General features: G+C 39.6%; 2 protein-coding genes across 11 annotated transcripts in view; one reads left to right on the top strand and one right to left on the bottom strand.

Annotated features, from left to right (window-relative positions):
• Positions 1 to 26048, top strand: part of LOC109034571 (uncharacterized) — a 130922-nt gene that overhangs the window by 93764 nt on the left and 11110 nt on the right. Inside the window, exons 3-4 of the mRNA XM_019047795.2 lie at positions 1741 to 1840; positions 4436 to 4464. Coding sequence (XP_018903340.2) covers positions 1741 to 1840; positions 4436 to 4464 — 129 coding nt within the window. The remainder of the gene's footprint in view (positions 1 to 1740; positions 1841 to 4435; positions 4465 to 26048) is intronic.
• LOC109034554 (uncharacterized) lies at positions 5011 to 25607 on the bottom strand. 10 transcript variants are annotated; one of them, XM_072301195.1, is made up of 10 exons: positions 25589 to 25607; positions 22509 to 22635; positions 21794 to 22070; positions 16790 to 16921; positions 13732 to 13822; positions 11621 to 11735; positions 9657 to 9751; positions 8854 to 8922; positions 8127 to 8219; positions 5011 to 5466 (listed from the first exon to the last, which is right to left on the bottom strand). In XM_072301195.1, exons 4-10 carry the CDS (start codon positions 16904 to 16906, stop codon positions 5291 to 5293), a joined length of 756 nt encoding a protein of 251 aa, XP_072157296.1. In that variant the 5' UTR covers positions 16907 to 16921; positions 21794 to 22070; positions 22509 to 22635; positions 25589 to 25607; the 3' UTR covers positions 5011 to 5290. The 10 variants fall into 10 exon arrangements, with proteins under 10 accessions (XP_072157296.1, XP_072157295.1, XP_072157294.1 ...); XM_072301194.1 differs by lacking the exon at positions 25589 to 25607 and adding an exon at positions 25350 to 25474; XM_072301193.1 differs by lacking the exon at positions 25589 to 25607 and adding an exon at positions 25129 to 25461.

The raw sequence follows: 26048 nt of genomic DNA, 5'->3' as shown, positions 1-26048 counted from the left end.
AATGTCTCGGAGTATTGACACCAGAAGTTTTTCTCCTCCGCAATTTTCAAACAGACAAGTCTGTCAAGAAGAGGAAGATAGAAAATTTTTAGATATTTTTAGAATATAAAAAATAATTAGAAAATTAATGTTTTTCTCTTCGTTGTCTTTTTTATCTTTTTCTCCTTATCCTCTCTTTACATATTTTCTTCCTCCTCTTCCCCCCTTTCCTCTTCTTTCTCCTCTTCTTCTTCTGTCTCTTCTTATTTTTCCTCTTCTACCTCTTCCTTTTCTTCCTCTTCCTCCTTTTCCTCCTCATCATCTTCCTTTTTTTCTCCTTCTTCTTCTTTTTCCTCTTCTTTCTTTTCTTCTCGTTCTTCTTCCTCTTCTACCTCTTCTACCTTTTCTACCTCTTCTACCTCTTCTTCCTCTCCTTCCTCTTTTTCCTCTTCCTCTTCTTCCTCTCCTTCGTCTTCTTCCTCTTCCTCTTCTTCTTCTTCCTCTTCTTTTTGTCAGTCCTCGTCTCCGTCCTCCGATTCCGAGTTAAATCGACACTTCCAAAACATCCAAGTCTGTCGGACTAGGGCACGGCATACCATGCCCTACTCCATTCACCGACTCGTGGGTTCCGACCACCAAAATCCGATTTTGCGACTCCCGCCGATGACCCGGACGGCAACACTGCCGATGGATGAACCCCCGCCCCCCGTGCACAGGGCTAGACGCGGCATGTGCCCGTTGACGTGATAAGGAGCGTGAAGATTTATTGGAGAGCCGATCCCTTTATTGATAACCACGACGACTGCGAACGCGCGTTTAGGAGTAGGTTTTTCTGTAGTTGACGAGGATTTAAAAGCTCTCGAGCGGGCCCGCAGATTAATCATAGCCGGGTCCTGTTCCTTGTTCCCCGTTGAATTCGCGAGATTTGTGGGTCTGGCAAGTACAGAGCTGAGTTCTGCCGTGCTGGGGAAAAACGCCGTATGAGCCTTCAGGCGTTGCCAAATTTCCGTGTATAAAACACGACTTTCCCGGTAAACTTATGATAATTTTCCTTCAAATTTTTCGGATAATTTTGTTCGCAATTCCACCCGGAGTTCCTGAAAATCTCAGGATAAAATATTCATACATTTCCTCGTGGAATAAACATTTTAGTGAAGTAAATATGGCAACTCTTAATTGTTCATACGGCGTTCTTCCTTAGCTTGGCAGAGTTGGTCAGTGGACCGCGGGCGGGCGATGTTGGGGACAACCCTGCCAGACACTGACAGCCCAACGAATCCCCCCTCTTCCCTCCCAACTATGTTCCCCGTACGGGGAAAAGCGTAAGGTTCCTTCATTCATGGATTACACGCACGAAACTTAACCGTGGAGAAAGCCTAGAGTTTATTGGCGATGTTAAACACTTTTACTCTTGAAGATCATACGTTCGGAGCAGTGGCGTGGCGTGCTTTCGCGATGTATCGATTTCCCCCTTGAGTTCTAAACTTATGCAGGTGGAATGCTCCGTTGGTATATATTTGTCTTCGCCTCGTGTATCAGAAATGCAAATCCACTTACATGTGATGAACCCAATGTTACTACCAAAATTCTGAAACTCTTCACTTCTCTTAATTTAAAAATCTAAATTTTCGTATTTACTCTCATTTTCAAAATTTTCTGTAAAAACTTTAATAGCCTGACGCTGAATGTCTTAAAATATACTAACTAACCAATATCTATAGTATATATCTAACCAAATACTTTGTATTTTTCTGATTTCAGGAAGTGAACGTATCAGTTGGGCCCTCACTCTAACGATAGTCTCGCTGGTTTCCGCAATATTAGGAGCCTTCGTGATGTTAGTTTTGCTCCATTGTAGAAGGTAAGCGACCATCTAATTTAGAAAATCAGTGAATCATTTTAACTGGTGGTGAAACTTCAGGCAACCCTTTTCAAATAGGGAGTCTTCAATTCAATTTTTTACAGGATAACGATTTTACAGATTTTTTTTTTTTAAATTATTGAGGAATTTGCGTCGTACTATGCAGAATATTTACTGAAATTTGAAAAGAAAATCCGCACAACCATCTCCAAGTAAAAAATTAAGTTGCCCGATTAAAGACAATAGCCGGTGTGGCTTGGTTCCTTTCTGTTTAACGCGGTCCATTTGTGACTATTCGCCCTCCAATTTTTCAAACAATTTCGTACGTAATTAATTTGATCCAAAATGTCTGAAAGTTCCAAGGCAAAATATCTGTAAATCTCTGTAAAATAATTATTCTCTGAGAGGAAATGTGGCGACATTTGAATGCTCTTACGACGTTCTTCTGTGCGAGGGCGGTTGGCGCACAGTGGATCGAGTCAATCAGAGAGTTCGGACATGAATTTTTCGACTAAAACTGCAAATGTTGTTGTTTATTTCGTCTAATTTTAAATTTCAAGGGGTGGTTTTGGAAGGAAATTTCATGAGGAAACCAACAAAACCACTTTTAGAACCTCAAACTTTTGTATTAACGGAGTTAAAAGCGTTTAAAGTTTCCAAATTTTGTCCGACCTCTCCCATTGACTCGATCCACTGTGAATATGGGCCTTAAAGTTAGCCACATCGGAGGTGCGGTCCCTAAAGCTCGAAAAAAATCCAGACTTTTAGTTTGTCCTTTGGATCAAACTGTGCAGATACTTAATCCGGCCTCGTTTTTTAATTTGTCTCCCGAATTTGAACGGCACACAGTGGATCGAGTCAATTAGAGAGGTCGGACATGACATTTTTGAATAAAACTGCAAATTTTGATGTTTACTTCGTCGCATTTTAAATTTCACGGGGTGGTTTGAGAAGGAAATTTCATGAGGGAGCCTATGGAACTACTTTCAGAACCTCAAACTTTAGTATAAACGGAGTTATAAGCGTTTAAAGTTTCCAAATTTTGTCCGACCTCTCCTATTGACTCGATCCACTGTGCGGCATTTTTCCCGTGAGGGCGGTTGGCGGCGGTGGTGGCGCGCTCAACAAGTATTTTAGATGACGAATGGGCCGCGTGTGTCACCGGGACGCGTCGCGCATGTTCTGTCAAGTGCCCGATAAATTCAAACTGTCACCGGCCGCGCGCCACGCCAAGCCGACGCTCGACGTGACGTCACGAACAGGGACGAGCGTTCGTCTCCCCCAGCGTGCAGCGGCTCCCTGGCGAGCTCGAGAAATTTAATTAAAAGTCTCGCGTGTTTCTGTCACGAGGCTAGGAGAACGCGGCGTTCATTCGAGATGGTTCAAAGGTTTAGAAAATCTGTTGCGGTCTGCGAAAAGGTAGAATCCCTTTATACCCAAGGTTACGACATCTCACTTTTGGTTGGGCTAAAAATGGCCTTAAAAAAATCCAATTCTGATTGGTTCTCGCTATTGGAGTCACGACGGGCTGAAAATGATCGAGGATAATCTTAAGATTAAAAATCGGATCCAACCCAATGCACCATCTTTCTATTCTAAAAAAATTGAAATTTTTTTGTTGAGCTCATTTCGAGTAGAACGCTTCAATTGAAACCAGCCCAGGTTCCAAGGCATCCTCACGTAGCGCTCACGTGATACTCACGTCTGATTTCAGGCACAATTTTAATTCTTGGACCAAGAAATGATGTGGTGCCTGTTATTCTGTTTCCTGTAACAATGCTGCATCATATCGGAGCCATGAAAATTTTTACCGCAGAAGTTACGTGGAAATTTGACTCTATTTTGCAAGTGGGATCTACAATTTATGAGTCACCCGCAAAAGCACCTATCTGCATAGAGGAACTAATGGCTCGTACGTTGTTTCTGAAATGAGGCAGAATTATTAGTTCCTTATTGCAAAACGTAGTCCAGTTCACAATCAAACTAAAACTCCAGGCTAAAGGCCTGACGATTCCTCTTTCTCCATTCTCCGAAAAAATGATTCCTGCTTAAAGCTCCTTCATTTTCACATGAGACTCTACGCTTTACCCCTAAGTTGGTTTAGTTGCCCAGCCGGACCAAACCCAACCTAGAATCAACTAGACGGTGCTAGCCGCTTGACGCAGTAGTCGATTAAATATTTTTACCGAAATTGTATTTTAACTGCATTAAACAGAAAGAAATCAGGTCAAAGTTTGAAGGGAAAGATGTTTTTGGGCTTATAGCTACCCGCACATTCGCATGTCAAAAATTCAAAGTCTGGATGAAGAACAATTAGAATGTAAAATAAGCGTAAATAAGCTTCATCTCAAACTTCGAGTCATATGAAGGAATATAACTTCAAACCCCTCATTCTCGATCTGTTTATACTCGGTTCATTTCACCATTTCTTTGAAGGAGGAAACGTGGTTATGCATAATTTTTCTTGCTGGTCATTGGAGTGTGGAGTTTTTTGCTGGCTTTCAATTTGTAACATTCTTCTTTTATGATTATGATTATGTTTTTGATCCATGATAGTTGTTCTTTATTTTTTTTTGGTTTTCTTGTCTGTTTCAGAAATGTTAATGACTGCGATAGCTCACACAGTAAGTTTTATTTTAGAACTTTCCTCTTTTTATTTTAACAGCATTCAGATACTGCGACTGAAAATACTGAAAACGTTTCAACGTTCCTTTTTCTATTACTTCTCTAGCAAAACCCATGTAAAATATATTTTCACCGGGTTACGTCTTACCCTCATGAGTCATGAGCCGAATAATTGTCTCTCGTAAGGTAGGTATACAAAACCGTCATGACCTCGACGAAAACAGATCAAAGTGTGGTATCCATAGGCAAATTTTTGATCTCTGACAAAAAAAATATTTCAACATTCAATCCATTATTTGGGGATCTGTCAATCTGTCAGACTGGGGTCAGTGGTTCTAAAGGTGTGAGATTCTGAATAAAAAGAAGGAGGTAAAAGTAACCATGCTTAACTTTTAAAGCCATATTCGAGTTTTCTGTATTTAGTGTTTCTCATATTTCAAGATGAAATCCATTAGTTAGGGGGCTCTGTTAGACTGGGGTCACTGGTTGTATATAGTAGTGTGAGGCACTGAATAAATAGAAGGAAGTAGATAATCAGACGATAATTGTGTTGACTTTCAGATCTGTATTTGAAGATTTCTCTTGAAACGACATTGCATTGGGTTGTACTCAGTGGCGAATCTGGAAGTTGCCAGCACTGTTTTGTCTCCATTTAAACCCATCGAAAAGATCGATTTCGGGCGAGGCAAGCTGCCTGGACAAGAATCGATTGTTCTGCATACAATTAAATGGAGGAAACTATCGAGAATCGCCACTGGTTACGTTGCGAGCGAACTGGCGTGCGCTGAGTCGGTAGCCGTGGAGTTATCGCCGGGAGTGGGGCGATCACAGGTAGATGCTCGGGGTGAAGAGGTTGCGGGGTCTGCAGCCGAAATTGTCGCGGAGGATGACTCCGTAGGGGTTGATGTTGTTCTTCTGAAGCTCGGACAAGACGAAGGCCTTCTGGTCCGCGTTGAGTCTGGCGACCTGGGACAGGACGATGACAGTCGGGTAGTTGTCCACTGCAACAGAAAGTCACCATTATTCACCGATTTGCTGGCCAGCGACGCACAGTGGATCGAGGCAACAGGAGAGCTCGGACGAAATTTGGAAACTTTAGAAGCTCAAAACTCCGTTTATACAGAACTAGGAGGGGGCACTGCGGTCTGCCCCCTGGCCGCTACGCGGCCCAACCCTCTTGGCGCTGAGCGCCCCCAATAATCTTAAGGTGATTCGATGGACGCCATATTTTGTGTCAGAACGGCATGCGATATATCGCATCAATTGGTTCCATTTTTTCAGCTACTCGTCATTTTTCTCCAATTTTGAGATCGCAATTCTGTTGTCAGGAGACTAAAGCGCTCACTTACCAATTTTAACAAAGAAATTCAACGTAATAAAGGCGTGGTTTTTTTAGAGAGAAAATATAGCATTCGATACTGATATCGAAACTGCACTCGAATGCGATATTTTCTCTCTAAAAAAACCACGCCTTTACTACGTTGAATTTCTTTGTTAAAATTGGTAAGTGAGTGCTTTAGTCTCCTGACAACAGAATTGCGATCTAAAAATTGGAGAAAAATGACGCGTAGCTGAAAAAATGGAATTGATGCGATATACCGCATGCCGTTCTGATACAAAATATGGCGTCCATCGAATCACCTTACTGACTTTCTCCTCACTCTGGATTTTGATTCCTTTTTTTGGAGTCGACCTTGACAGGGCCACATATTGCTGTTCATGACTAAACAAAGGCCTTTGAAAGTAAGGATCCACTCTATAAAAACTCTGACCTTTGAACTCCCCATCCTCACTTCTGCCCATCGACCGTCTTACTCCCCTCCCTCACCCCGTCCATCGAGCGTCTTAAAAATGATTTTATTATAGTAGAGAGGATTTTGAGGTTCTAAAAGTTGTTCATTGGTTCCCTCGTGAAATTTCTTCTATAAGCACCGGCACCCCTTTAAATTTAAAATGTGGCGAAGTATAATTTTTAATTTGCAGTCTTAGTGAAAAAAAGGCACGCTCAACCTCTCTAATTGACTAGATCCTCTGTGCTACGTTGACAACGCTTGAGTGCAACTGGACCGCGTTAAACAGAAAGGAACCAAGCCACATCAGCTGTTGCCAAATTTAACAGGGAAATTTCATTTTTTACGAAAGAACGTCTGCGCAGATTCCTTTGAAAATTTTAAGGAATTTGCCTTGTATTATGGAGAAAATTCACCAAAATTTGCACAAAAATCCGCACAACCGTTTTCGTGTACAAAATTAAAATGCCCGATTAAATTTGGCAATAGCTAATGTGGCTTGGTTCCTTTCTGTTTAACGGGGTCCAACTATTCGTCGCATATACGATGAATGGGTCAGTTGCGCTGGTCACAGAATCGTGTTTTCATGCTGGTATCATGCAGATCAGCTAAAAATAATAAGATCTCTTCAAAGAGCAACTCTCTACGTTCAATATTGACTCGCTCTTTGAAAAGTCGGGTTTCTGACGTCGTCCACCGCGGTAATGACACCCTTGGTTTCTTCCACCTTCCTTTCATCAGTCGGTGTGACGCACATTAGCACTAGTTACTCAACGTGAAACTCGGATTAAATCAAGGTGGAAGAAACCGCGGGTGTCACTGCCGCGGTGGATGACGTCATAAACCGAATTTTTCAAAGCTTGATATCTCGCTTAATATTGAACGTAGAGAGTTGCTGTTTGGATAGACCTTTTTCTTTTACTTAATCTACAAGAATCAATAATCGAAACACGATTCTATGACCAGCGCTACTGACCCACTGAATGCGCTCTTGAAAGCTTAATTGCAACTTTTCGTGCTTGGGAATCATCATCAGTCATCCGATACTCTCGGAGATCGTTCGGGCGAATTTAAATCGTCGTTCACTGAAAAAAAATTCTCGGCGTTTTTACCAAGGTCCGTTGGTACCTTTACCATCTCACTTTTTTTTACCGATTATTGGTAATTTTACCAAGACAGACTGGTAAGCTTACCTAAAAACCGGTATTTTTACTGTTTTTTTTTTTTCAGGTAAGAATACCACTTTTATTGGTAATCGATTCCCGGTAACTTTGCCATTTTATCTCGGTAATTCTACCACAGTCGATAAAAATATTGGCGTTTTTACCGGGGTCCAGTAAAATTACCGAGAAAGTTCAATAATTTTACCGAGATTTCTCGGTAAAATTACCATTTCCATAAATGGTGATTTTACCAAGAAAAAACTGGGATCAAATAGAACCCTGAATTCTTGGTAATTTTACCCTTTTCTTAGTAAATACACCGAGCTTTTTTTTTTCAGTGTTCCTTTGACGTAAGTGCGTACCTCAATCTCGGTACGAGCCCCGGAAAGCATGGAGTTATATGGGCATCAGGTGTCATCTGTAAAATCAGTTACGCTCTTACGACAGAGGAGCCTCCAAATCATTAAAAAATAGAAGCACTGATCTTCTAAATTTCAATAATCATATTTTCTTGATGAAAAAATAGACTGTTGTCTATACCTCTGTGCCTACAGCATCTCTAATCGTGAAATGGCATTAATGTGACTAATTTTAAACAGTTACTAGAATTGGAGAAGGATTATTTCTCTCGCCATTGATAACGAGATACGGCGTGGTTTAAAAAAAAAAAAAACTACACAGAAAGATTTAGAGACATAAGTATTTTACCGTAGTTCAGGTACTGGAAGTTGTTGCAGACAATCAAGATAAGGATGTTTCTCCTCGGGCAGAAAGACAGAACACCAACAGAGTAGGAAAGATCTGTGGATAAAAAAAGTAAGTTTGAAATGGCAAAGTTGTACACGTATCGTCATATCAGGTGCATTGTTCTTAAACAGAGCCTCTAAGTAGAAGATCCCCAAGAAATCAAAAGACTAACATTCCGAGAATGGCAATGAAGCGTAAAAGCTGTAGAACAGCATTAAATATAAAGTAGGACTCTGATTACCGCAAACATAAGTGACCTTTGTTTTTAGAAATCAACTCCCCAAAATTAAGAGTAGAGAATTAGAGTCTATATGACCCATTTATTTTTCCCTTGCGAGAAATTGTTCCTGGTCAATTGTGCAAAAGCTACATTTGGCTCGATTTCGTCTTGCAGAATCAATCTTGGGCAAATGAGTAACCCAACACAAGGCATAGCCTCGACCGTGGACTGAAAGTGTAGATTTATATATTTAACTAGCCCTTCTGCAAGACGCGCTTTGCGCGTCCGTCACGGGCAGCCAAGGGGCTGTGTGCCCCCTGGATCCCCGATCACTCGCTACGCGAGTGAAGGAATACGGAATAGGTTTGTATCTGTATAATCATCTAGATACCTGATCAAGGGAACTGATTGCACTCATGCTGTTTCTAAAATGGGTCTTAATTAGTACAAGTAACAGTGAGTACTTACCGTCTACGTAGGAATCGTATTTGAAGAAGTTCGGGTCCATAACTTCCCTGTATGAGAAGAAGGTCCTGTCTGTAATAAAAAGCGTGTCGGGTTATTATCCACCATTCTAGCATGTAAATAATGCTAGTTTACTATCGATGATGTCCTTATAGGAGCAAGCAGTTTAAAATTATAGCTCTACAAACTTACTCACCAAATTGCTGAACGCAATGCAATATTCATTATACTCACCAACTTACCAAATCAACCCGGATAAAGGTAGTGGCAAATTTAGGTCTGAACTTTAGCTATGTGGAGTCCCTGAGCGATGCTTCCATTAGTTTTGATGTGGAAATGGATAAAATTCTTATTTTAGTAATATCAGGACAAATACTTTACTCATGACATGGTTAAGAATAAAAAATTTAAAAATCAAAATTTTCGTGAGAATGTTTTGTTTGACCAAAAAGAACGCTTCTTCCAGGTTTTCAATGTATTCTAAGATGCCTGTGTTTGTGATCTTTCATGCAAAAAGGGATCTCACAATCAGTCTAGAAAAATCATGATCGATTTATCGATACAAGATAGTAGAGAATCTGCTCTAAAATCAAGTTGGCACCCGGAACGTCCTAAAAACGTCAAATCGAACCGGAATTAGAACGGTTTAAATTTTTAAAAATGTGATTTCGAAAAAATGTTTTTTGAAATTCTACTATGCCCATTTTCAGACAACTATTCCATCTTAAGTCTTCTACCGGCATTAAATGAACGGCATTGCATGCGTCAATTTGTTTTGCATAATTTTTCCGGTAAAATTCACGTACCGAGAGTTTCCTTGGAGAAGCATCTGTAGACTGGGAAGTCAACACCATTGTATGCTCTGCTGAACAAGCTCTCAACGTAGTCATAGCGCTCGAAGCTGTAACAAAACAGATTTTAAGAAAAATGTCTTTAATTATTAATGATAATAATCTCCTGTCATTACAGTCTCACTTGCAACGGTATCTAGTCGTATATGTATTTACTACTAATGGTCCACGCAGTCCCATTTTCAAAATCCTCTGTAAAGACGTTAATAGCCTGTGTCGCTGAATGTGTCAAAATTTACTAACTAACGAACTAACTTCTTGTCATCACTAATGCCCTCAATAATTTATGAAGTGTGGCACAAATGTGTGTAATTTTGAAGGGAAGAGAGAAAATGGAGCGATCGTATTGGTTGCAATGACATGAGATAACGGTAAGGAACCACTATTTCTGGCCCATTTTAGAAGCAACATACTTGCCATTGGTTTCCCTATGTAGATATGAGCTTTTATCTGAGAGCCAGAGATAGTGGTTCCTTATTGCAAAATGTAATCCAGTTAGTCCATCATTTCCCGCCTCTGTCTATAACAACCGTCTGTGCCAACCAAGAGTATGGCTACATTTTCCTCTTCGTCTTTTTTGTCTATCACTTTGTCTATCAATTCAATAATCAGTCCGCAGGAGAGACACGATTAGAGGTGTCGTGAGCTAAGTTGACGAGTGTTTACTTTCGGTTTGCAAGCGCCAACGACGAATGTGGGCCTCTGCACAAAGCGGCGTTCGCTACTACCCACCTTGAAAACATCCGCCTCATGATCGTATCGTAAAAAAACGACTTATCAGTCACGATTTGCGACTTTTATGTTGTTGTGATTTCTGTGTGGCTAAGAATTAAAGTGTTACAAGGTTTGAAAGTATTAATAAACTTATCTAAGCTTGTGTTCCTGCTTCTGCGCGAGTGTGATGTTTTCATGTGGATAGTAATGACGCGAAAACGCTTGCAAACCGAAAGTAAACAACTGTCAACTTAGCTGACGACACCTCTAAGAATCTAATACCTTCGGACTTACCGAGTATTTTTCCTGAAGTATAAATATTGCGTTTACGAAATTCCGAGGCGTTTTTTGGTTGAAATTCATTTTGCAATTAGGAGCTACTATTTCTTGCTAATCGGTAAAAGCCTCTATCTATACAGGGACGTAACGGCACGTATGTTCTTTTCGAAATAAATCAGAAACGGTAGCTCCTCATTGCAAGAATGTATTCCAGTGGTCGTATAAAAACTGGAAGATGGTAGGAAATTAAGCGACGACGTTTGGTGGAGTTGAGCTGATTCTGGTCGATGCCTCTGATGTCGCTCCACAAACGTAAGGACGTATCTCAATTTCCACGTGAGCTCTGTGCTATATATGGACTGCATTTTGCAATTTGGAACTATAAATTCTGGCTCTTCTGGAAAAACACTTATGTGCATACGGAAACTGATGGCACTTACGTTGTTTTTAAACCGGGCTAGATTTTATAATTCCAAATTGCAAAATGTAGTCCATATGTTTCTATGCTTCTCGATGCTCATGTAGAAATAGAGATTCGCCCCTGCGTCTGAGGAGCGACGATGATTCTGCCATGCTAAGGAAAAACGCCGTATGAGCATTCGACGGTTGCCAAATTTCCTCTCAGAAAGTAGCTATGTCAGAGGCAATAAATGAATATTTTTCTTTGAAATTTTTGCACTATTAATATCAATTTACGAGAGAAATTTCTTTGAAAAATCGGATGAAAAATACTTATACATATTCCGAAAAAAGCGTGATTTGTCGAAGGAAATTTGGCAACGCCTAAAGGCTCATGCGGCGTTTTTTCTTAGCACAGCAGAATTGCGATCGGCATGATTTCCAAAATTTAAGGCAATCGATGGGCAAATGGAGGAAAAAACTTTCTGAACAGTGGAATAGTTCGATAGAAATTAGGATTTTCTTACCGAGAATTCCATGAGGATTGCACTAAGATCCAGCCGTCGATTCCCCCTGTGGTCCACCTGTTGCTTGGGAGGAAACTAACGAACGAGCATGATCCACAATGGGGGACACCGCAAGCTGTAGGAAAAGAAGTGTCCAATCGTAATGAGAATGATAACTATAATACCATCTTCCAAATCAAAAAGAACGCAACGTAAAACACCTAAAAATGTACCTGTGGAATTTTTGTTCAGTTTTTTTTTTTATTTTGCATGAAATCAGATGAAAAATCAGTGAAATTTTCAGTTAAATATGCCCAAAATTCCACACTTAAAATGGTAATATGCAATGGGAAATTCAGCATTTGTCTCTTATTGGTACACCTAAGAATTGTGACATTTTAGGTGTACCAATGAGAGACAGATGCTGAATTTCCCATTGCAAATTGTCATTTTAACTGTGGAATTTTGGGCATATCTAACTAAAAATTTCACTGATTTTCATCTGATGTCATGCAAGTATAAAAAAAAAATTGAACAAAAATTCCTCAGGTACATTTTTGCAAAAAATCCAATTGTTTAAACCAATTTTGCAAACTTGGATTTGAGTTACGATCCTTAGTCCAGGAAACGACGAAATATTTCCATCAGCGGGTCCAGCAATTTGGCAACATTGTTTTTCCCTATTTAAACCTATGGAAATGTATCGATTCTTGTAGAGCCTGGTGGTCCGATGAGAATCGATTATATAACATATAGGTTTAGATGGAGGAAATTCGGTGTTGCCAAATTTCTGGCTCCGCCTCTGAATATTTCCCGTTCCACTCGTATGATAAGGAAATGCTGTTTCATTTTGGCCATTTCTTTGAACCAAAAGAATTCCCCTTGGCATCTCCATGGTTTGAAGAAAATTTACGGCTTCAACAACTTAAACAGAAAAGAAATCACAGGGTCCAATTTATGATGTAAGATCGCACAACTTGGTAAGTGTGATTTATCCCTGTTAAAAAGGGGCGCATTTTCGTTGTTGATCGGTCGAACACAAGCGTCGCGGTCGAGGATAATCGGGCTGAGAACGCTTTAAGGTTAGACTTTCGGAATCGGTCTTGTGGTTGGATGCCAATATCCACTTCAGGCTATTTCCAAATCCTACTTTTTTCAGGATTTACTTTAGGCTCCAACGTTCCCAAGAATAGGTCACTAAACCATTAACGAATTTTGACTTGCGAATACCGTTTTCTGGACGCATAAGCACTGGATTCCCTCCATTTAAACTCAACGAAATGTGTCAATTCTTGGAGGGGCCAGGTGCACCGACAAGAATCGATTATTTAGCACAGGTTTAAACGGTGTAAATTCGGTGTTGCCTAATTTCTGGATGCGCCTCTGCCGCCTGTTTGTCCGGTGGGTCCCGATGTAGTCCCAAAAAATGCGATCGCGTCAAATAAGAATACAAAATCTTATGAGAAATTCATGAAAATTAAGAAAATTTATGATGCAAAAAATTTTAAAGTGAAATTAAAAGAATATCTTATTAAAGGCGAGTACTATGAAATTAATGAGTACACTCAGGATCGAATCTTACTTTGACCTACTACTACGTGATTTCATTATTTCCCCTACTCGATAAATATATTAAAATATGAATGTAAAACTTGACATACTTGTATCAGCCTTTCTGTGCAGAAACAAACAAACAAATAAACGAAAAAATAAAACACTAAGAAGTGGCCCGAACTGTATGTAACAAGGTGGAGAAATGGTGCTGGGTCCACACCATTTCGCGGGGAAAACAAAGTCAAGAAATTCCAAAAATGAAAATTAGAGTCAAAATTAAATTTTTTGAACTCTAGTGCGTACCAATACAAAACTGAGGGGCATTGCGCATTAGAGTTCAAAAAATTTAATTTTGACTCTAATTTTCATTTTTGGAATTTCTTGGCTTTGTTTTCCCCGCGAAATTGTGGGGACCCAGCACCGTTTCTCCGCCTTGTCACAAACAAACAAACAAACAAACAAACAAACAAGCAAATAAATGTTAAAGAAAAAAATCCACCCATTTTTGCTCGACCGATCAACGACAAAAAAATACGCTTAAAACCGGTTTTTAAAAAATGGAATGAAGGTAAACGTACTGAACCAAGCATCGCACATTTCGTATTCGGTTTGCCATCCGAAGACGGATCCACTGAAGGTTGAGGCGGCAACGATCCATTCTCTACCCATCTAGACGAACAAAAAATCACATCTCAGCATGCAAACGAACTGCACAAGCTGCAGAAAATGAGTCCCTTGAAATCGGTCTCTGGTGTCTCCTCTTTCTCTCTCAAGTTCAGTGCTCCTTCAATTTCTAGTACAGGCAACACGAGCTCCCACGTGGTCGAATAGTTGTATCATCGTGGAATGGCATACTACTCGGAACATCCACAAATGGACCGAGTTTATCAGAAAGGAACCAACCCACATTTTCGAAAAAATCGAGTTAAGAATGACTAGTTGTATATTTTCTCCCGCCAAAAACTCGAAAGTCGAAAAAAAATTGTTTTGTGAAAGGAGAGGCTAAAGTCTATTTCTTACGTTGAGTTTTATGGAGGGCCAAACCTTCAAACCTCTTTTTTTTTAGTTTTAACTTAAAGTGGATTGGTTCCTTCCTGTCCAACTATCGATCCAAATAAGAGCTCTTGCCAAACGGGTAGAGTTTACCTTAACGTCATGTCCGGTTTACCAGTATTCGTATACCGCACGTATAGATTTACAACACCTACCATTTTCCAAAAAGGAACAAGTTGGTTTTTGCAATCGCTAGCGATAGCAATATTCGTCATGGGAACTTTAGCTTCTGGGATATGAAAATTTTAAGGTACAGTTCGTTTGCAGTATCTTCAGAATTGAAGGGGCTATGTAATTTTGTGTCAACATCTCTCTTTTAACATTTTTAATTTTTTTTTTCTTTGCATACAAGAAAGCTGTTATTTACCAATTATTTATTTTCGTTGGATTATACATGGTTATCGGAAGTTAACGCTTTTAACTTTCAGTTTCGCTTTTTCGGCGTAAAGTATGATATTTTTACTCTACACATATGCCCGAATACGCATCATAAGTGACCTATGTGCCTCCTAAGTTGCCGTTTTTTCATTCAAATACATGTAACTAAAATGTTCGATGTGCACTATACTACTTTCATGTCATTGCTTTATTTCTTTTTGAAAAAAGAAAATACCATCATTAATTTGGGCGAACAGAGAAAGTATACATCAATATTTGGGTCAACATCCCCCTGATTATATAACGGATGAATATATTAGTATTTCTGTAACAAAAAACTTAGCTTTTGTCTTCAGAGATACACTGATTCTAGTCCAAGTCAATTTGTTTTATTGAAAAGACAAAAAAACAAAAAATAAAAAAAAAAAAAACAACTGAAATGTTAGACATACTATTTTCATGTCTTTCTATTTGTATCAATAGGTACATCTTCCTTAACTTACGAACGTTGAATGCAAATAACCTTTATTGAAAAAAAGAAAATAACGTCATTAATTTGGGGAAACATGTGGCTGATTATATGAAGGAGGTATATTCCAGTATTTTTGTTTAACATATTAACTCACGAGAAAATGTTCGTACATTTATCATCTAGTATTAATTATTTTTTGATGATTGGTCTAAAACATTCAATACAACCATTAAAAATTAACTCCCATCGCCGGGTATCGAACTCCCGATCACCTATTGCCCGCACCTTAACAAAAAAATGGGGCGCCTCAGTCATCTAGGCTACCACAGATCCACAGCTGCCCGAGAAAAAATAGCATTTAAAAGACTCGGACGATGGCCGATGGGCGGGACTTATCACAAGAGTTGTCCTTGAGCGATTCGCGTCTTCGATATGAGAGAAACGAGCTTAGCGCCTTTCTCTGTGAGACATTGTTTGCCTATGCTATCATGTGTCTCGAGGTTCATCCCACCATGCATTCCGATCGCGGCAGTTGAGCTAAGGCAATATTTGCGTATCCATGAATAAAATCAATCAATCGAGGTCTGATTTTGACTTATTTGTCCGTACCGAGTCCTCCAGAGCAATTTTCCACCTTGTACGATGGTTATTATTTCTTTACTTCTATTTTTCAAATTTGAGGTGGGATAATGGCGGCTTCTCAAGAGCACCGAGATAGGCGATCTTTTGCACCAACGAACAGAAAACTGATGGCGAAAAGTAGCCAATCGGAACCTCCCAAAAAAAAGAATTTGCCTAAAAACGGAACTTCGTGGTTCTGCGCAGATTTACCAGTCAGACACGACATCTCGAGGTGGAAAAAAACTCGCTGAAAGCGAATTTTAGCAATCAACACAACTTGACGTAGAGACATGATTGGGTAAAAAATACAACGGTTTTTGATACATCGGAAAATCAACCAAAAATCGGAGACTGGGCGAAACGCTCAAGGTCGCAGAGGTATAGGGAATCCCATAGCGAAAGCAACGGAACGATTCTAATATCATGGGGAACTCCGTTCCCATGACAATAAGCAGGGTCTCAGATGAAGAAAAGCGAAAAGAGAAAGAATAGAACCGAGTGAATAAAATCTTTCTTGTAAGTCGTATTTTCTCCGTACATTTTTCAGTTCGTGTTCTTTCCACTCCTCTTCTTTTTCGTTCTCTTTTCCTTCTCCTTCTCATTTTTTCCTCTTCTTTATTTTTCTTGAATATAACACCTGTCCTTGAGAATGCACTGTCAAACGTTTAGAAGTGAAATTCAATGCCGGAATCTATGTAGCGCCCATTAACCGTGAGTGATATGAATGCGGCAGTGGCGTGGCGTGGCGTGAATTGCGATATATCGATTGTTATATCATTTAAGCATATGGAAAAGGATCGATAAACAGGGTGTTCGCAGCGAACACCTTAATAATCGATTCTTAGCCATAAGTTTAAATGGCATAACAATCGATATATCGCAATTCACGCCACGCTACTGGAATGCGGAGCGGAAACTATTCTCCCTACGGAGTGACTCACACCATTACGGAGCGGATTCCACTCTTTGGCGGAGTGACATGCGCGTGCTGATTTCACATCACTCGAGGTTTTCGGCGCTTTAAACTCCGGCACCGTATTTCACTGCTCGATCTCTAACACTGCAATCGAAAATGAGAAAGACTTAATCCGCCTCCAATTGATTCTACTTACCAGAATGGATGGGTCCCAGGTGGGGAAAAGGTTGTAGTTGGAGCAGCGGCGGGGGATCGAGGGCGGGTGGGCTAAAGCCACGCCGGCCAGGACAAGGAGAGCCAATAATTTGTGCATGGTGGATCGTTGAACCTGGAGAAACAAACGAGGGTTATTGAAACTTGATAACTAAGTATCCATAGTTTTGGTGAGCAAGTCAAAACCGAAGTTCGAGCGCAGAAGCAAAAAGTAAATTCACACATCGTCACCTTCCGGCCAAAGTATCACAAGCGCCATGCGGCGTTCCACAAAGGTGTCCGAAAATTTCACTGAATTTTCTCTGTGCTGCCGATGAAATTCAGTGCGATTTCCGGACACATTCAACCAACAATTTCTCTATATCCTCGGAATGGAGTTGCATTATTTCACCTAGGGAACAATGGCATTTATAATCTAGTAATTTGGGAGATAATCTTAAATAAACTAGTAGCATCACTGTGCCAATTTCATCATTAGGGTGGTTGGTAAAATTGGAGATCCTTCTTATTCTCTGGGATTTCCACTTATATTTGGAAATTGTTTACGGTACACAGCCAAAACGTCGATTTTTCCAGTGGCTCTAATGTGCTTTTACAAAAGTACGCTCAGAAATGCTTGCTTGAATTATTAATCCCTCAATTTACAGTTTATGATACATATTATGATGACACATGTGACCAAGGACCTTGCTAACGAAAAACTCCAAATTAAGAAATTGGTTTTTCATGTACCTGTATATCGAAGTGTTAGTAAATGAATATTTTAAAACCGTAAAATGACTAAAAATTACAAACCGAATTTGAACTGCGACAATCAGAAATTTTATCAATTGAATGGACTTAATCATGAGAGAAAGTTAGTGAAAGTTATTCGCAGGGCTCAATATTTCTATTTAATTTATTTTATCGTCTCCTAGTGATACAAGAGACAGTACCTTCAATTAGTCGAGTTAAGAGAGAAACCAAACACGCAATTGGGCCTGGAACTTATAGTTCAGGTTCTTATGTACTCCCGTGGAACGGTAAGTGAAGCAAGTGTGGAAAATATCTTAATCTCTTCATTTCGATGCGTAAAAAAAGAATTTCGATGTTGTCAAGCTCAATTTTGCGTCCAACCCCCCAAAATCAAGATGGCGGCCAAAATGGGGGCTCGGGGGGTGAAAATTATGGAATTTGATTTTGATGTCATGATTGGGGTCAATTCTTATGTAATTTTGGTCGTAGAATCCGAATTTGAGGTCCAAAATACTCTCCGACCCAAAGGGATGCCCCAAATCCAAGATGGCCGCCAAAATCTCCAAGATAGGGTCAAAACTGCGATACGTATGTAAAAGTGCCAAGTAGGGTGTCCTTGGTAGGGTTCTTTGGGTCGGAGATTTCACCTATGATGTCAAAAACTTACCACGGATCCATTGAAGCCCAAAAAAATCAAAATGGCGGCCAAAAGGGCTGCCGTTGCGGGGTGAAATATTTTGTTGAGGCAAACATCGTCGAATGAGGTGTCACTGTATAGGTTTTTTGGGTCGTAGATTCCAAAAATGAGGTCCAAATAACAAAATAAGCTGATAGAAGTTCTCCAAAAGCCAAAATGGCGGCCATAATGGCTGCCGCCCAGGCATTGAACGCGTTTGAACAGTAGGGTGTCCCATTTTGGACGTTAAAAAAAAAAAAAAAATGCGAAATCCAACAGAGATACCTGCCAAAAAGTTGTCTCATAGTTAGAAAAAAAAGCAAAAAAAATCTCAGGGTCGTAGCTAAAGTTTGAGTGGTCCCGCAAGGTACTTAAGATGTTTCACCGATTTCTCATCTTGGCAATCTTGGCGATCTTGCAGATTTTTTTTCGGTAAATGCAATCGAGGTAAAAAGTCGCAAATGCGGATAATGAGACTTCTGATACTATATTTTAAGAGAAAAATAACGGTTTGGACCCACGAGGATCAGAATCCCTCGTTCTTAGCTCTCAAAATGCAAAAATCAGCGATTTTAGCATTTTGTAGTCAAACCGCTGCTCGACCGTCGCTCGACTTAAATGTCGCGGCATTTGACGCGCTGTTTCACAATGATCCCATTGTAGGAGTGAAAAGTCCTTCAAGTATGTTCATTAGAGGTGTAAGAGAGTCACTTTGACCAATTTTTGTTGCTTTTAAACATTGAGCTCATCGTTTAAAATGTTTTTTATTTTTTGTTTTTTTTTTTGTTTTGTTAATATAATTTTCCTGTTTTTCATCATTTTTTAAAATGGTTTAAAAAGGGCGACTCATCTTACACCAAAATTGAACTCCTTTGGCGAACAATATACGTAGATGGTCAAATACTTCCTCTAAAACAGTTTTTGGATTCAAAGCCTCCCAAAAAAGCCGATGTTGCCATATTTTATCCCCGGAAAACACAAAAAACCGAGTACCTATTTTAGTATTTGGAGGCTGTTCCTCACCGAGCTCATTGAGCAAATTTCAGCAAACCTTGAATTTTCATACGTTATGACCAGATTACTAGTGATTATGTACATGTGTTTATCGATACAGCTTGGCTGAAAATTACCAAAAGTATACCTCATTTCGTAATTTTTTAGGGGAAAAATAAAACTAACACCGATAGGAGGGTAAAAATAGGGCCGCGAAGCGGCCCATTGATGGCGCGGCCTTCAGGGGGTTGGGCCGCGTAGCGGCCAGGGGGCGTAGCCCCCTAGTATGATATAAAGACCCCGTACACCAATTTTCAGCCAAGCTGTATCGATAAACACATGTACATAATCACTAGTAATCTGGTCATAACGTATGAAAATTCAAGCTTTGCTGAAATTTGCTCAATGAGCTCGGTGAGGAACAGCCTCCAAATACTAAAATAGGTACTCGGTTTTTTGTGTTTTCCGGGGATAAAATATGGCAACATCGGCTTTTTTGGGAGGCTTTGAATCCAAAAACTGTTTTAGAGGAAGTATTTGACCATCTACGTATATTGTTCGCCAAAGGAGTTCAATTTTGGTGTAAGATGAGTCGCCCTTTTTAAACCATTTTAAAAAATGATGAAAAACAGGAAAATTATATTAACAAAACAAAAAATAAAAAAACATTTTAAACGATGAGCTCAATGTTTAAAAGCAACAAAAATTGGTCAAAGTGACTCTCTTACACCTCTAATGAACATACTTGAAGGACTTTTCACTCCTACAATGGGATCATTGTGAAACAGCGCGTCAAATGCCGCGACATTTAAGTCGAGCGACGGTCGAGCAGCGGTTTGACTACAAAATGCTAAAATCGCTGATTTTTGCATTTTGAGAGCTAAGAACGAGGGATTCTGATCCTCGTGGGTCCAAACCGTTATTTTTCTCTTAAAATATAGTATCAGAAGTCTCATTATCCGCATTTGCGACTTTTTACCTCGATTGCATTTACCGAAAAAAAATCTGCAAGATCGCCAAGATTGCCAAGATGAGAAATCGGTGAAACATCTTAAGTACCTTGCGGGACCACTCAAACTTTAGCTACGACCCTGAGATTTTTTTTGCTTTTTTTTCTAACTATGAGACAACTTTTTGGCAGGTATCTCTGTTGGATTTCGCATTTTTTTTTTTTTTTTAACGTCCAAAATGGGACACCCTACTGTTCAAACGCGTTCAATGCCTGGGCGGCAGCCATTATGGCCGCCATTTTGGCTTTTGGAGAACTTCTATCAGCTTATTTTGTTATTTGGACCTCATTTTTGGAATCTACGACCCAAAAAACCTATACAGTGACACCTCATTCGACGATGTTTGCCTCAACAAAATATTTCACCCCGCAACGGCAGCCCTTTTGGCCGCCATTTTGATTTTTTTGGGCTTCAATGGATCCGTGGTAAGTTTTTGACATCATAGGTGAAATCTCCGACCCAAAGAACCCTACCAAGGACACCCTACTTGGCACTTTTACATACGTATCGCAGTTTTGACCCTATCTTGGAGATTTTGGCGGCCATCTTGGATTTGGGGCATCCCTTTGGGTCGGAGAGTATTTTGGACCTCAAATTCGGATTCTACGACCAAAATTACATAAGAATTGACCCCAATCATGACATCAAAATCAAATTCCATAATTTTCACCCCCCGAGCCCCCATTTTGGCCGCCATCTTGATTTTGGGGGGTTGGACGCAAAATTGAGCTTGACAACATCGAAATTCTTTTTTTACGCATCGAAATGAAGAGATTAAGATATTTTCCACACTTGCTTCACTTACCGTTCCACGGGGAGCTTTTTTTGAACATAAGAACCTGGACTATTAGAGACATAGAGCGAAATGATGACGAGTACTTGATATGAAAAGGAGGAGCCCTCGGCGCGACGATCGGCATGTAACACATATTGCACGAATACTTCTCACATTGCATCAAACACAGTGCGGTCATTGCGGTCAGCGTGAAACGGATAGCGCCTACAAGAATGCATTAATACCTCACGCATTGCGCCAAACACAGTGCGGTCAGCGTGAAACGGATAGCGCCTACAAGAATGCATTAATACCTCACGCATTGCGCCAAACACAGTGCGGTCAGCGTGAAACGCATAGCGCCTACAAGACTGCGTGAATACTTCACGCATTGCGTCCAACACAGTGCGTTCAGCAGCGGTCGGCGTGAAACGCATAGCGCCTACAAGACTGTCTGAATACTTCACGCTTTGCGCCAAACATGGAAGGCCTTGTCCACACAGAGAGAGGTTTACGAGACTTGACTTTCGCGCAAAGTTCCGTGAACTTTTGCTGGTAGTGTTGACAGGGCTTTCCCAAAAAATGTGTTCAACACGAGTAAATGCGTCTTATGCACCCCTCCCCGCTGGCACGTTCACTTGATGGTTTTTATCGAGTTTCAAAACGAATGAGAAGGGGGCGGCAAAATACAGGCGGCCCATGGGCGGCAAGTAGGTTAATCCGGCCCTGGTTTTATTGGGTCAAATAAGAAAATTACTCGGGTGCAAAGAGGAAAATCTGAGGGGAGATTGTGCTTACCTTTCACCTGCTGTGCTGGAACCACGACAAGGGAACTGATGCTTTTTTTCCGAATTTCTAGAACTTTTATACGAGAATTTCGATCATAATTCAGGGGCGTGTTTTGACGTCGGCAAATTGATGGCCTATCTTGTGCGTTTCCGCGAGTTGAAAACATTTTATTTATCGCCAAATCTGTTTGTTGATGGGTCACTTGACGCAGGTTTCTGTGTTTGATCAAGTTCGACCGGTGGCTGGACCCGTCAATCAGTCGTCAATCTAACTCGGATGTCCGACTCTGCGTTCAAGAACAAACAATCTGTTTAGCGAACCACGTGAAATCGTTGGTAACAAAACAAAAAAAAAATGAAAAATAAAAAAAGAGGTCTGTTTTGCGAAAAAAATACGCTGTTGGCGAAGTAATGAGGGACCGTGGATTTTTTCCAGTTTTTACATGGTATCTTAGAAAATGCAACGATGGGGGACCATTGATAACTAGATATTTAAAACATGATTTTATATAAAATCTAAAAATTCATTTATTTTAACTCTTAAACGTTAATAATATAAAATCCTCATATGTTAATGAATTTCGAGATCGTAAATTGTTTTTTTATTTTTAACTAACCAAGGTAGAAGACTATAATCTTTACTTTTGTTAAATTTATATTTTTTTCCAGCTGGTATTGAATTAATTTCTTAAATAATTTAATTTTAATCAATTTTTAATTTTTACCTGACGTACTGCCTGCATGAAATCTGGTGTTGAACATTGGAAAAACGCGACTTTTGGTGCATTTTGGCTTTCGAACCGGGCCTCCGTTTCGAAGCCAGATGTAAGTATCGTCGAAACACTGACATTTCTGTAAAAAAAGGCGTCATCAACGGCAAAATAACAGAACATTTCGGGAGTGAGCATATTTTGGCCCTTATCAATACTCTTCCTATGTCGTTATTCAGAGGTATCCTCCGTCGGTATCTTGGCAATGGTGGAAGCCCATACTTTTGGGACTTAAACATTCAACTGTTGAGCTACCTATACCATTCGTCGTTTTGCAAACAAACCAAAGTTTGGTAAACTTATTGGGTTTATAACTTCACCCAAAGGGTGGATTTCTGTAGATTTTCATTTTGCTGTCGCCGGATGATTTCGAGGCGGTAATCTACGGAATATGTCTAACTTATTTTTTTTTACACTTCGGTAGGTCTTGGCAATCTTAAAAAATTGTTAAATCTACTTTAAATGCCGAAGCATACTTTCGGGAATTTTTTTAATAGTGCAAATGTCAACTCCGGCTAATGTCGCCAGGCTAAATTCGAACACAAGAACTGTTCTGCTGACTTTTTGGCGGAGTCCTGCACAATTTTGATGCTTTATTTAAATTGTTGAATAGATGGGGTCTACTGAAAAATTGTTAGAAAACTATTTAAAAGTCAGGGGAACGTGCACCATACATAGAAAGTTGTGTCGCTAGCTTTGGTGTCAACTCCGGCGGAGCTATTTTCGCGCATTCCGGAGCAAATAGCTGATAGTGCGCGCGCAGGGTAGCCATCGTGATGGTGTTTTTTCAAGAGTTGGAGGTCCCGGGCTATCGGAAACACTGCTTTGATAAACATAAGTAAACCTTTTCTGCATCAAATATTTGGATTTCTAAAAATGGTAATTTGAAACTGTCAACTCCATTTATGTTAAAATTTCATACTGGGGAAGTGGCGCCAGTGATATAATTCAGTATATGATGTACCTGCACGATCGAACCTCAAAACAATCGGTTTTGTTTGTATTCTGCATCGTGGACACTTTCTTTCCCGCGAAAAACACTCAAATGTCAACTCCGGCCGCGTCAACTCCGACCTTGTCAACTCCGGCCCAATGACGTTTAACGTTATTAAGCTGAACTTTATTCGACATTCGTGTAATATTTTTGTTCAATTGTTTGTTCCAGTTCATTAGATTTCAGTCTTTAGTTAAATATTCGTTATTTTTTCAAAAAACTTTGTCTTATAATTTCACCTATGTCAACTCCGGCCCAATGACGTTTAACATTGTAAAACATAGCTCTTATTTGACATTCGTGTAATATTTTTGTTCAATTGTTTGTCCCAGTTCATTAGAGTTCAGTCTTTAGTAAAATATTTGTTATTTTTTCAAATAACTTTCTTTTGTAATTTCATTTCTGTCAACTCCGACCTTATCGATTCCGGCCCAATGGCGTTTAACGTTGTAAAACTGAGCTTTATTTGACATTCGTGTAATATTTTTGCTCAATTGTTTGTTCCAGTTCATTAGATTTCAGTCTTTAGTTAAACATTCGTTATTTTTTCAAATAACTTTGTTTTGTAATTTCGTCTATGTCAACTCCGACCTTGTCGACTCCGGCCCAATGACGTTTAACGTTGTAAAACTGAGCTTTATTTGACATTCGTGTAATATTTTTGTTCAATTGTTTGTTCCAGTTCATTAGATTTTAGTCTTTAGTTAAATATTCGTTATTTTTTCAAATAACTTCGTTTTGTAATTTCATCTATGTCAACTCCGTACTACCTGTCAACTCCGGCCATCGGTGAAAAAACGGCTGTAAAGACTATTTTTTTAAGAATCAAATCGGTTTTATGAGAAGATTAGTTTAATTAAGGGTATCATTGAGAGTTTTAATGCATTTTCAGTATCTTCGATTGGTTTTTTTTCTTAGGAGGATTAAAATCAAAGTGTGTTTTTCAGAATATTAAGCCTTTTCCGTACTGAAATTCCAAAAATGACCATTTGTAAGTCATTTTAAAGTATTATCCTCATCATTTTTTTATTCACTTGACTTCTCTTACTTGAAAAAGCAATAAAAAACCTTAAGTTGAAGGAAAGAAGCCTTGCAAGTACTAAATACAGGATGTGAAATGAGACTGGCTGGAGTTGACAAAGTAGACTTTTTTCGTTCACTTACAAGCAAAAAAAAAAAAATTGGCCCTACAGAAGTTGACCCCTCCACTTAAATATGATTCTACATAGTATACTACTTCTAAAAAATGCTTTGTGGATTACCTACTGTAAAATTTTTTTTGAAGGAAAAAAAATTCCCAAAATGAAAATCTACAGAAATCCACCCAAAGCTCATTATTTACGTAAGACGACCCTGCCATGATAGCATTGATAGCGAAGAGAGCCGTAAAAAATGAAAAACTGAAGCTTGAAAAAATGCAAAAATGAAGTTTTGAAAAAACGGGCTCATTGGCGTCTGAGAGGAAAATTTTATTGATGGAAGCCTCTTTTATAATTAAGCACTGTTTTCATTGGCTTTCTGGAGGAAAAATGTCACTTACGGCTGTTTTGTCTGAAACAACGTCAATATTTGGACACTTACGGCTTCCTCTTATGTTTCGGTTTCACGCAATTAAGGTGAATTTTGCTGTTTTAGCTCTTTCGGTAATTTCATCTAAAAGAGATGAGACGAATTTTGAAAATTTGAAAGACACAGCTCCTCTTCGTTATGGCGGCAGAACGGCCTGCAGACCCTCTAAAATTGATCACTGGACTTTTTTTCGAAGTTCGAAGGAAACTCAGTTTCAAAAATTTGACACTTACTGCTCTCTTCGCTATCACGGCAGTGTTGCTCCCCCATAATTATCCGTCAGTAAGGAAGTACTGAACCCGAAAGTTATAGTTTCCACCCGTCGCCAAGAGGCTACTGAAGGGTCAAAAATTTGAAAGACACAGCTCCTCTTCGTTATGGCGGCAGAACGGCCTGCAGACCCTCTAAAATTGATCACTGGACTTTTTTTCGAAGTTCGAAGGAAACTCAGTTTCAAAAATTTGACACTTACTGCTCTCTTCGCTATCACGGCAATGTTGCTCCCCCATAATTATCCGTCAGTAAGGAAGTACTGAACCCGAAAGTTATAGTTTCCACCCGTCGCCAAGAGGCTACTGAAGGGTCTTCCCTTGTCCTTGTTATTACTGCTCTATTTGATAACTCGACAGCACACTCATAACTCTGCAATCCAACCGTTTTTCATCGTCATGTTTACAATGCAACTGTTCTAAGGAAAAACGCCGTATGACCCTTTAGACATTGCCGGATTTCCTATAACAAGAACCGAATTTACCGGAAAATTTTTGAATATTTTTCTCCGAAATTTTCGGACGATTTCATTCACAATTTGATCTAAAACATCTGAAAATTTCAAAGGGAAACATGAACGACTTTCCTCAAAAACGCGTGTTTTATCCGGGAAAATTCGGCAACTCTCGAATGTTCATACGGCGTTTTTTCTCAGCGCGGCA

Source organism: Bemisia tabaci, chromosome 6, assembly GCF_918797505.1.
Source record: "Bemisia tabaci chromosome 6, PGI_BMITA_v3".
Taxonomy (NCBI): Eukaryota; Metazoa; Arthropoda; class Insecta; order Hemiptera; family Aleyrodidae; genus Bemisia; species Bemisia tabaci.
The sequence above is the reverse complement of the archived record's forward strand: the minus strand, read 5'-3'. Positions and strand labels throughout refer to the sequence as shown.

Coding starts and splice junctions, on each gene's coding strand:
- LOC109034554 (XM_072301192.1), bottom strand. CDS start 25,386: ATGGGGGAGCAACACTGCCGTGATAGCGAAGAGAGCA. Junction 22,868..25,349: donor CCGTGATAGCGAAGAGAGCA/GTAAGTGTCAAA, acceptor CTTTGGGTGAAG/TTATAAACCCAATAAGTTTA. Junction 13,823..16,789: donor CCTGGGACCCATCCATTCTG/GTAAGTAGAATC, acceptor TTGTTCGTCTAG/ATGGGTAGAGAATGGATCGT.